The sequence below is a fragment of the Bactrocera oleae genome, chromosome 3 (genome assembly GCF_042242935.1).
Source record: "Bactrocera oleae isolate idBacOlea1 chromosome 3, idBacOlea1, whole genome shotgun sequence".
Lineage (NCBI taxonomy): Eukaryota > Metazoa > Arthropoda > Insecta > Diptera > Tephritidae > Bactrocera > Bactrocera oleae.
The window spans coordinates 64,068,175-64,080,658 of NC_091537.1; the positions used below are offsets into that span (position 1 = coordinate 64,068,175).

Below are 12,484 nucleotides of genomic sequence, written 5' to 3' on the forward strand. Positions count from 1 at the left end.
TGCGACTGCTGCAATTGAGCCGGGAATATACCCTCTGATCCCGGCGACTTGAAGGGCTTAAAGCTGTTTATTGCCCAGCGTACGTTGCTTTCTGACACTATATTTATGAGAGTGGGGCTCATTTCTGCTCCACTATCTTGAGTATATTCTGCAGTATGGCTTTCAGAGCTGCCTGGGAAGTGGGTATCCATTAGTAGCCCCAAGGACTCTTCACTGGATACCGTCCAACTTCGGTCTGGCTTCTGAAGATAACCGATACTATGCACCGATTGTGCCATTATTTTCCTAAGTCGAGACGCTTCCGCCGTGTTCTCGATGTCATTGCAAAACGATTTCCATGAATTTCTTTTTGCTCTCCTAATTTCCTTTTTGTATGACCTAAGGAGGTTGTAATAATAATCCCAGTCTGACTCGCCTTGGGATTGCTTAGCTAAATTGAACTGCTTTCTGCATTCTTTCTGTAGCTTTTTAAGTTCTAAAGACCACCAGGGAGGCCTTATTCTATCCCTGCTTCGTGTTATTGGAGAAACCACTTCTAGTGCTTGCCGGCACGATTCCGTGAGTCGATTAACGGGGATATCTAGATCCTCCTTGCTATTGGGCTGAAACGGTAGAATCATAGGGATACGTTTCTCTAGCTCTTGCATGTGCAATTGCCAGTTCGTTCTCCTATGATTCCTAAAGTTAATGCCTCTATCGGCCCTTTCCTCTATTGTACATTCGATATATCGGTGATCCGAAAAGGAATGTTCTTCGATTGGGTTACCCTGTCAATTAGTTCTTCCGACACAAGTGTGATATCCAGCACTTCTTGTCGGTTTCTTGTAATAAATGTTGGCGTGCTTCCCTTATTACACACCAGTAACTTAGTACCTAGTAGGTAATTAAAGAGACACTCACCTCTGTCGTTTACATCTGTGCTGCCCCAGATTGTGTGATGCGCATTTGAGTCGCATCCAAGTATTGTCATGCACTTGGATGTCTCGCTATCCCGTACCACCTCTTTTACCATCAGAGGTGGCACCAGCTCCTGCTCATACGGCATATAGCACGACACTAGCCGGTAACTGCTTGAGCCCGTTTCCCAGCTTACTGCTGCTGTGTCGTTGTTGCTGTAATTATTTAATATAAAAACATTAAGGTTTTTCTTTGCCATTATGCAGGCTCTGATTTTACCTTCACAGTTAGTCATCAGCAACTTATAGTTCGGCGTCCTCAGTCCGCAAATACGCCCTCCATTAACCCATGGCTCCTGAATGAGGACAAATTCAGGCTGTTCCATTGCCACGCGGTTAATTAGGGCTGCTGAAGCTAGTTTGCTATGATGGAGATTAATTTGTAGAAGACGCATTAACTATTGTTATATCTGCGTCTTCCTGAGAGTTGTTAAAAGCTCTTTCTCAGTATACAAGCTTGAGAGTCTGGCCGCAAGCTCAGACCCGGAAGAAGAACACTCACCTTGCTCCATACTTTCCGCGTCGCTCGAGGACTCCATAGGATCTTCCTCTACTTCGCATATCTCTTTCCCCGATGCCAGATGGTCTGCAGCATCGGCGTACGACTTGTAAGGCGTTATCCTTACTTTCGTGGACCCGTAATTTATCTCCCCGCCAGTTTTCGCCAGCGGTTCGATGGATTCTTTCGTTAATAACAGCAGAATCTGCGTCGTGGCCCTTTTGGTCTCCACGCCAGATTCTGCTACGCTGTCCTCAAATGTCTTGACATACTTCCACCCTTCCGTGGGTAGGCTCGGGTTGCGGGCTCTTATGAGCTGCATAACTTGGTCCGGCTGTGATGGTGTAGCCGGAATCCATACCCTTGCCCTTGGTCTGGATGGTATGTCCTTCTTGTCCACTGCTACCAATTTTGCCCCGGGGTATACCTTTCCCACCGTGGCTATAGCAGCTTTTTATAGAGCGACCGATCTCTCGTCATCGCAAGCAATCATTTTGATCTGGCCCTGGTACCAGCTCCTGCGTTAGCTCCTCTTTCGTTGGCGGCTTTAGCTCTACCAACCTTAGTAAGTATGCGGCGCGTCGTCTCTCCGCATATTTTGCCTTTGACGGGTCCTGCATGCTAAATGCAGGCCACTCCCTGGCAGATGCACTTCCGGCAGCAGCCCCTTTGGCATCTCCCCCCTCCCCCTGCTTCCCAGCCGTGTTTTGGCCGCAGGGTTTGGGCTGGCTGCCTCCGGCGCTACCACTTTCAGTGGGCCAGCTTTAGCTTCTGCCCCTTTACTAGTGCTTGCCTTGTCTTCTGGACCAAGCTTCGCTCCTGTCCTCTTCGTGTTTGTTGAGCTCGCTCCAAACGCTGCTCTTTTATGGGAGCAACTCGCTCCCTCCGGCTTTTTTCCTGGAGATCCGGGCTCTCTCCGATTTTTTGTTTTCGTTATTTGTTGTTTTTGTTTATTTACGTTTTGGTTCATTGATGGTCCCACGAGTATGGGGGAAAGTATGTCCACTTGCGCATAGCCCCCTTTGCGCAAGTAAGGCTATCTTATTACGGAGGGCGCCAGGTATCCGTAAGCTCCGTTCGAGACTGGGCTATTTAAGGGCCCCCAGCCAGGTTGATCCTCGGCACGGGTCGCATGACACCTTGATCCAGCCCTTTACCCCCGACCATGGTAAGGCTCCTTATCTGTATGCTGTGCTATTGAGGAACATCGAACACACAGATAAGAAGTCTGACCTTAGCTAGATTCCTCACGTCTACGGCAGGGGCGGACTGTTACCAGCTCGTCCCCGCTAGTGTCGGGAATCTGTGGTATCTATTACCAGTCGGCACCCTCGGGGAGGGTTCAGTGGGGGATTTTTGCCAACCGATAATAGTATGTCTGTATGTCAATACTTGCCTTGAAGATGAAGATTTTTAAACTTTCGGGTCACTTTAAATTGCATATATCAGCCAATATGTTATCTCAATGAAAATAAGACAGCGTATTTTACTCATAGCGATGTATCCCTGTGCTTAAAATTTATAAAATCGTGTGAAAACTTGACATAGCCCCATATAACCAATCACAGGATTTTCAAACATCCGGTTAACTTTACACCTTATATACTGGGGATGGTATGTGACGTCCCTAAAAGACATTCAAAAAGCATCTATTTCAGTTAACAATATGTGGGATTTCCAAAAATAAATAAAATCGTGTCAATACTACCCCTATCTCCCGTGGCTTTATACCGTATATATTGGCCCATAAGTAAGATATCTTAACAATATTAACTTAACGCATAATATTGGATGTTATCGGCTAGTTTAATGCCGAAAATATGTGAAATTGGCCCACAAACTACCCAAACTCACATATATTACATATAATGATGTTCGCTATATTAACAAACTTTATGCAAACCTAAAAGTATTTTTTTTCTTTGATAGTTGCAAGAGTATAAAATATTCGGTTACATCCGAATCTAGCCGTTCCTTACATGTTTACTATAAAGTTTTGCTAACACCTGAAGTTATTTCCCCGCCTTTGATCCTTGCTAATTTTAAGAATAAGAAATGTTCGGTTACATCCGAACTTAGCCTTCCTTACTTGTTTTATTTTGATGCCATTAACAATATTAAATCGTGACTTGCTGAATTCCTCCTTTGACTTCATTTTAGCGGCTCTATATATTATATAATATTTGTCACATATTTAGGGGTTGAAATCCAAAAATACAGCAAAGAAGTTAAAAAAAGCAGAGCAAAAACAGTATGCACTGAGCACCTTAAGCTTGGCTCAAAGTAAACAAAATCCAATCACATCACATTAATTTAGAAAACTCATTTAAAACTTCTCTTTAGTTTTAGGTCATTTCTAATACAGTTCGAAAAGAACTTGATTTCGACATAATTTTTTTGAATAGCATATCAAGGCAACAAAGAGTACCATATATTTTAAGTTTATCGGAGTTTATGTACAAAAATAAATGATCGTTTTTTGTTGATCGTATTACTAAATTAATTTTAAATATTGAAAACCACAATAAAAATTTTAAACCTATTTTTAGGAGAAAAGGAGATTTTACATAATGTCGGCGGAAAATTTCCTGGCAGCCAGCTAATTGCGATAATGGGCCCTTCTGGCGCGGGAAAATCCACGCTACTGGATGCGTTATCTGGCTTCAAAACAACAGGTGTAGATGGTTCTATACTCCTGAACGGACGTCGACGAGACTTGCGTAAGTTAAAATCAAAATTCTCATAGATATTCTGTCCTGATTGGTATAAAGGACATAACATGCATAATGATAATAAAAAACTTTTTGGAACTGTAGATCTCAAGGCTGATACTATTTGTCTAAGAATTCTATTGTCTACTTTATTTTCCGTTGCAATTGACGAATATACATAATTTTTAGCTTTATTCCGACGAATGTCCTGTTACATAACACAAGATGATCGTCTTCAGCCGTTATTAACAGTAAACGAGAATATGCACATAGCAGCGGATTTGAAATTGGGCTCAAATTTGAGTTATGAGGAGAAGGAAGGACGGGTTAGTATAAGTATATAAAAAACATTCTCAGTTTAATTTAAGTTCGTGCCTTCTTCACACGCAGATCGAAGATATTCTGTTGCTGCTGGGCTTGTACGAACATGACCAAACAATGACTATGCGTCTATCCGGTGGACAAAAGAAGAGGCTCTCTATTGCAATGGAATTGATAAATAATCCAACAGTAATGTTCCTTGATGAACCCACAACGTAAGAGCATAAAACAAAAAAACATCCATTCATTTATAATACTTTATCGTTTAACATACACAGTGGTCTGGACAGCAGTTCCTGCACCAAAGTATTGGAATTATGCAAGAAATTGGCACAACAGGGTAGAACCATTATCTGTACAATTCATCAACCCACAGCCAAATTATTCCAAATCTTCGATCAAGTATACGTACTCTCGGCCGGTAATTGTGTCTACCAAGGTAGTACAGAAAAATTAGTGCCATTCTTACAGACCGTCGATTTGCCATGCCCTGTTTACCACAATCCTGCTGATTACAGTAAGTTTTAAAGCAGTACAAACAGACAAACTAACTAAATAATTGCAATATTAATTTCATAAACTTTTTCTACCATTCATTAAGTAAGAATTATATGCAACACATATTTGTTGACCACTTGGTTTTTTTTTTACCAAAAACGCTTGAAGCATCTTCCGTCTATACGCATTAATATCAGGCCGTGTATCATATCCTAAACGGCTATGTATGTAAGAATCCGCCTTGTTTTATACCATCCGGACGGACTTATAAATACACTGCGCGTCATCAAGTTAGCATAACTTCGTTAGCCTAATATAACTGCTTTTGATTTTTTTGTTACAAATGTCGAGTTACTTTATTGTTTTCTGATTTGTCTCATCTTTGTTTGAACAATCACTGGTAAAGAGAACATCTAATAAGAATAACCCGTTATATGACTTTCGGCATTTTCTGTTCTTTTTCGTCGAAAAGTGTGCTTTATTTTTGCGTCATCAGGTTAGCATATGCAATTTGTCTTGCATTTATCATCGGAGTTTGAATTTGTATTGAAGCCAAATTTTTATACCCTGAACAGGGTATATTAAGTTTGCTACGAAGTTTGTAACACCCAGAAGAAAACGTTGGATACCCTATAAAATATATACATAAATGATCAGCATGATGAACTGAGTTGATTTTGCCATGCCCGTTATTTTCTAAGTTAACAATGGAATATCCGAAGAAATTGTATAGATCGGATGACTATAGCATATAGCTGCCATATTAACTGAACGATGGGAGTAAAGTGCTTGCATGGAAAACTTTTTTATTTGACGAAGTATCTTCACGAAATTGGATCGGAATCAAGTTATTGTAAGAAACGTTTGTATCTGTGAAGGGTATTAAATCTTCGGTCCAAAGTAAACATTTTTTCTTGTTTGTATTGTCTTTAATATGAGTAAAGGAGAATCGCTCTAAAAAGAAAGCAATAATTGAAGTTTATCAAAAGTTAGTGCTTTTAATAATCAAAGTACCAAAAAAAAAAACCTTCAGAAATCTAAAAATTATATACAATTTCTTGCGTAATAAGTCGAAGTACGTTCGAAATAATAAAGACAGTTACAATCAAGTCATTGTCGATGTTGACGAGAAAGCAATTTAGAGAAAAGCATCCAACGTTTATGCAATTACCGCTAAGATCAGGGCAAACGCTGGTGCTAAAATGAGCTTATCTTAGAACGACTACACAGTCGTGTGAGCAGTGAAACGGTGTGTGGAGACATCTTATAATATCGTATGTGCGAACTGCAAAAAGTCTATTAAATGCAGTGGTCGCCTCTCCAGACATCAATGTAATAGAAATGGTGTGGGGATAGTTGATTCGCAAAGTTTTCGAGTCTGGCCGAAAATATTCCACTAAATAGATATGAGTTGAAGGTATTTAAAGTGCTTGGAAAAAAAGTTAAAACACTAATTGTTTAATATAACATGTAGTAAAAAATTTATTCGTTAATAATCGCTAATCATTTTAGGATTATAGCTTCTTTAGTTTTGATAAAAATTGACCAAACTATTCAATTCTAAGGTGTGCTAATAGAACAATATATAATATATTGGTTCGTAATTGCATAAGTCAAAGGAGGGGAAAACTTTGTTTAAGATAGTTCAGTTATCAAGGTCAGGTCATTAATTCATACTAAAAAATTAAAAAAATGTCAGTTTTTTCAGTAAATAATATTAAATATTTTTAGTTATAGAATTGGCTTGTGGAGAATATGGGAATGACAAAGTTGATATCTTGAAATCAGCAGCCGAGAATGGCAGTAGTCTAGCGTGGTTTGACGATCCAAGTTCTATATTACGCGCAGAATCATTAATTCGCAAATATCCGATTCCGAGGAAATCGAAAAAACGTTCTTTGGAGGATACAAGCTATATCAATCAATTATCGGTATTATTGCGCCGGGGATATGTAAAGGCAAAGCGTGATACAACCTTGACTCATTTACGCATAGCTGTAAATGTGTTTGTTGCCATTATTCTGGGTTCATTATACGCCGGCTCTGGTCGTGAGGGTTCGAGAGTTTTAGACAATTATAACTTACTGTTTGCCATATTAATCCATCATTCGATGACAACGATGATGTTAACTGTATTAACATGTAAGTTGTTTTTAAATCTCATCAGAATTATGAATATATTTTTTTTATACTCTCGCAACCTGTTGCTACAGAGTATAATAGTTTTGTTCACCTAACGGTTGTTTGTATCACCTAAAACTAATCGAGTTAGATATAAGGTTATATATACCTATATAAATGATCAGGATGAGGAGACGAGTCGAAATCCGGGTGACTGTCTGTCCGTCCGTCCGTCTGTCCGTCCGTGCAAGCTCTAACTTGAGTAAAAATTGAAATATCTTTATGAAACTTAGTAGACATGTTTTTTGGTACCGTGAGACGGTTGGTATTGCAGATGGGCGTAATCGGACCACTGCCACGCCCACAAAACGCCATTAATCAAAAACAAATAAATTGCCATAACTAAGCTCCGCAATAAGATAAAAGACTGTTATTTGGTACACAGGATCACATTAGGGAGGGGCATCTGCAGTTAAAATTTTTTTTAAAAGGTGGGCGTGGTCCCGCCTCTAATAGGTTTAATGTGCATATCTCCTCAACCGCTAATGCTATAATAACAAATTTCACTGGAAGCAAATGTTTTTAGCACTTCTATTGACGGTGTGAAAATAGTTGAAATCGGGTGGCAACTCCGCCCACTCCCCATATAACGGTACTGTTAAAAACTACTAATAGCGCGATAAATCAAGCACTAAACACGCCAGAGACATTAAATTTTATCTCTGGGATGACATCTCTGGATAGACAGTGGGCGTGGTACAGCCCACTTTTAGGTGAAAACCCATATCTTGAGATCTGCTTAACCAATTTCAACAAAATTCGGTACATAACTTTATTTTCATATTTCTATGTTATAGCTATTAAAATGGGCGAAATCGGACTACAACCACGCCTATTTCCCATGTAACACCATTTTCAATTCCATCTGATTTTTTCACTTTCCACTATGCATATCAAGCAACAATGATTATATCGGGGTAAAACTTTGCGTGAATAATACGTTTAAAGTATGCCACCTTGTGACCAAAAATTGTCTAAATCGAACCAAAACTGTTCAAGCCCCTAAGTACTAAATATGTGGACCCCAGTGCCTATAGTTGACCTTCTACCGAAAATATCAGCCAATCCACAAAGAAATCTCAAACGAGTATACCATTTGACTTTGCGAGAGTATAAAATGTTCGGTTACATCCGAACTTAGCCCTTCCTTACTTGTTTATGTATAATTTCAGTCCCAATAGAGATGTCAATATTGTTGAAAGAACACTTCAATCGCTGGTATTCCCTAAAAGCTTACTACACATCAATCACATTAATCGACCTGCCCATTTCTGTAAGAACTCTTTATTTGAGAAGAATATATTAAATATTAATTATCTTATTATTTCCATAGGTTATTGGCTGTTTACTTTTTACTGTTATTATATATCTGTGGAGTTATCAACCAATGGAGTGGGAGCGATTTTGGATGTTCTTTGCTATAAGTTTGCTGACTGTATTCGTTGGTCAAAGTTTTGGGCTTATGATTGGCGCCGGGTTTAGTGTTGTGGTAAGTTCTATAACAAAACAAAAAACTACGTGAAAATATTATATAATAAATTTTTTTTTGTGTTGGACTTCGTAAAAATTTGAGGTTATTTGTTTTTAACACCATTCGGTTTGTTTTCTTTTTCTTTCATTGGATGCATTATGAATGATTTTGAACTAGGACCCTGATTTAGATGACTGAATTGATTTATGATTAATTTACAAATTAAGAATAGTGATATATATTCGGGCACAGGCAACGAAGTTATAAATCACTGCTGAATACGGTTGCAACTCTTGTTGTACTTATATAGAATCGATCAAGGTGCGAGAGGAATTCGAGTAATTAAAAACAGCTTACTAAACTCAGGAAAAATGTATGCTCAATGGCATGAAATAATGTAGAAATTAAGGTATATTTTATACCTGATAAAGTAATTTTGATTTGTATTGATCTTAGGATCTGCATTTGTAGGGTGAAACCTATTTTGAAAACCTTGAGCTGGAAAGTAGATATAAGTGGTATTTTCTAATAGAAAATGTTTCCCATAGTATCTACATTATTATGTTTTTATTTTTTTAATTTTTCACCATAGAATGGAACTTTCTTAGCACCTGTACTGACTATTCCGATGATGATGTTTGCCGGTTTCGGGGTAACACTTCGAGATTTACCTAGCTACTTGAAATGGGGCAGCCATATATCTTACCTTAGATATGGTTTGGAAGGCTTTGTTGGTGCCATTTATGGTCAGGGACGTGGTGTGTTAGACTGTATTGAAGCGCCTTATTGCCATTATAGGTGAGTAATATAAAACCAGAAAATTCAAAATTTATTTGACACAAAATATCTCAAATTTCCTATCTTTCAGATATCCGAAGAAATTCCTGGAAGAAATCACAATGGGTGGTGATCAATTTTGGAATGATTTCATGGCTCTGTGTGTTATTACTATAGCTTTCAGAATAGTGGCCTTTGTTGTCCTCAAAGCAAAAATAAATTCAGTAAAATAATGTGTAATGTTTGCCATATTTAATACGATTATAGTTATGAAATTACGAAATAAAATATGAAGTTAGAGATAGTGTATTCACGAGAAGCAAATTTTAGAAAAAAATTTATGAAAGCGATTTCAAGTATTTGAAAATATATAAGTACTTGTAAAAGACATGTAATAAAATAATTACATAATGTGATTCAAATCAAATAAGATTAAGTAAAAATATTTTTGAATATTGTTTAAAATAAATATAATAAACGTTTTTTCGTTTTGTTTATTATGAAAGCAAAAGTAAACTAATTACATATGTGTAAATTAATTACATAAGGGAACGTATGGACCAATTTCACTTTTTTTTTGGTGTCATGCCATATTATGTTCAAGAAAACAAGGATAGCACCGTATAAATAGTAAAAACGATTTTTCTTTACAATCATTTAGTAATTTTGAACAAAACCAAATTGAGGACGTGGTCACAACCAAAATAAATTTTTGCCCCTATTTTGCATATCTTACATATGGATTTGAAAAATAGCTTCTTTAATTTTTGTCTCGTTCAGCATATTTTTTATATAAATAAAACTTAGGGAACTTTTGTCCATGGCTCTATCAAAGAGTTTACTTAGTATCCATATATTAAATGCCTTGTGCAAATGGATGAAATCATACATACATGTACATCAATACATAATATAAAACAAAGTCGCTTTCTCTGTCCCTATATCCCTATGTACTTGTATGCTTAAATCTTTAAAACAATGCAACGGATTTTGATGCGGTGTTTTTTAATAGATAGAGTGATGGAAGAGGAAGGTTTGTATGTATATTAACATCCATTAAATAGTGGGAAAATACTGTTATTTTAAAGGCTTCTAATGTGATGTCGTAAATACAATAATAACATTTTTTTCGCTTACATTGCAAACGCAGGCTGAGACCTACGAGATTATGTACTAAGTATTGTAGACATTGAAAAGGTCTACAGAAAACTCCCCGATGGTATATATCTATCTCTTCAGGATATCCCACAATAACATTTTTTTGTCATTTATTGTTTACAACAAACAATTCCTAAATTTTCGAAGCGATTTTAACCGATACAGCATTAATCCTTATCCAATTAAATACCTTAAATACATTGTTGATTTAATATAGATCTAAATGACCCTCTACAAATTTTTATTTTGTTGAATATTTTCGAAGATATTACAGATTTAAAAATTGCGGGACGTAGCGTTTGCGGCGGTACCGGCCGGCCGGGGCGGTGGGAGCGTGCCTATAAATAGCGCGTCGGAGGCTGCGGTTCTCCCAATAGTAACTACTTTGAATTTAGTAGCGATCGGACACGTTTATTATCGAACCTCTCTAGCGAGGAAAATAACAGTACTTAATGAAAACGTGCTTTTCAGGGCGACAACGTATCAGTAATTATAAGTAAGTTACGATAAATAATTGTATGATAGTAGTTTTAAAATATAAATTATTTTCTATTCTAAGGTTAATTTTAAATCGCACTTATAGTAATTATAAGTACATAGGGTTAGATAAGATTAGATTAAATAAAACTATAATTAATGGATTGGAGTTTTCTATTAAGATCTTGGTTAAAATTTAAAGTTAGTTAATAATTTCCCTTTCAATTTCATTTTCAAAAATCGTAATTTAAGGTGAGGTTTGTAAGTCCAGAAAAAGAACTTAATATAATAGGTATCTGTTGTTGTTGATGATTGTTGATTATCTTTTGTTTTTAGTCGCACGAGTAGCAAATTATTTTTTTAATTAAATTAAAATCGTGGTTTACCTTGAGCTGTTTCAGTAAAAAAAAGAACTTATCTTTTTTTCCAAATAGTAAGTATTTAAATACTTTTTACTGCGGCACATACTAATAATATGGAAATTTGTGCATCAGCATGAGTTACTAATTCATGGGTAAATAAAGAAAATTCTGCCATGAATTACGATCCTTCAATTTCTTATAAGGACGATCGTATAGTATCAATAGGTACTATGTCAGTAGTGTGTACATTGCTTGGCATTGAAATTTAAGGACGAATCGAAAGACATGTATTGCTTACAAGGAAAAATCAAATTAGAAGAAATTCTCCCTACACCTAAACCACTTCACTCTCTTCTTACGGGTGATCATCAGAAATCCAAACAATTCATGCGCAACATACGCCGTTATAATTACGCATTTCAAATAACCTCTTTTAAGAGTCAGCAAGTCGTTGAGCGTGGTTTCATGCAAACATATAAAATTCAAGCGCAAGTGTACCACTTAGCTGGGAGCTTGCTACCACTTCGAAACGATGATCACAAATTTCAGCAAATATATTTTATTGCAGATCCAAAAACACTGCGATTGAGAGAGTTCCAGCAGATACTCCTGACTTTGGTAGCAGTGGTGATAGCTGGACAGCAATTTGACAGAAGTGATATTGTATTGCATAGTCGTGATGATAATTTGCAAAAAATTTCAGAGTTACACAGATCTTATAACAGCTTACAATATCCTTTGATGCTATGTCGTGGAGAAAATGGTTATTCCATTAATATTTCTCATGTTGACCAAATCGATGGTACACCTCTGCGTATAACAGTGTCATGTATTAACTACTATTGCTACCGTATAATGCCAAGACGTAACAATTTCAACACTTTGCTTAGATAAGGAATGTTAACAAACCAATACTTGGTAGATTAATATGCAAAAATTTAATCTGAGAGATTGGCCGACATCCGTAATAATCGAACTAAATTGAGAGCAGAAAATTACATTCATCTTTAGGATGCTTTACAAGCGAATGAACACCGCAACGGCAGTGGGCAGTTGATTATACTACCTTCATC

General features: G+C 37.0%; 1 protein-coding gene across 2 annotated transcripts in view; it reads left to right on the top strand.

The window, feature by feature from the left end:
- Nucleotides 1-9,896, top strand: part of LOC106619871 (ATP-binding cassette sub-family G member 4) — a 38,271-nt gene extending 28,375 nt beyond the window's left edge. For both annotated transcript variants that reach the window (XM_036371605.2, XM_014238171.3), the window contains exons 3-11: nt 4,005-4,175; nt 4,356-4,492; nt 4,557-4,702; nt 4,766-5,004; nt 6,717-7,127; nt 8,339-8,439; nt 8,500-8,655; nt 9,230-9,435; nt 9,506-9,896. In XM_036371605.2, coding sequence (XP_036227498.1) covers nt 4,005-4,175; nt 4,356-4,492; nt 4,557-4,702; nt 4,766-5,004; nt 6,717-7,127; nt 8,339-8,439; nt 8,500-8,655; nt 9,230-9,435; nt 9,506-9,647 — 1,709 coding nt within the window. In that variant the 3' untranslated portion in view covers nt 9,648-9,896. The remainder of the gene's footprint in view (nt 1-4,004; nt 4,176-4,355; nt 4,493-4,556; nt 4,703-4,765; nt 5,005-6,716; nt 7,128-8,338; nt 8,440-8,499; nt 8,656-9,229; nt 9,436-9,505) is intronic.
- The last annotated feature ends 2,588 nt before the right edge of the window (nt 9,897-12,484 follow it).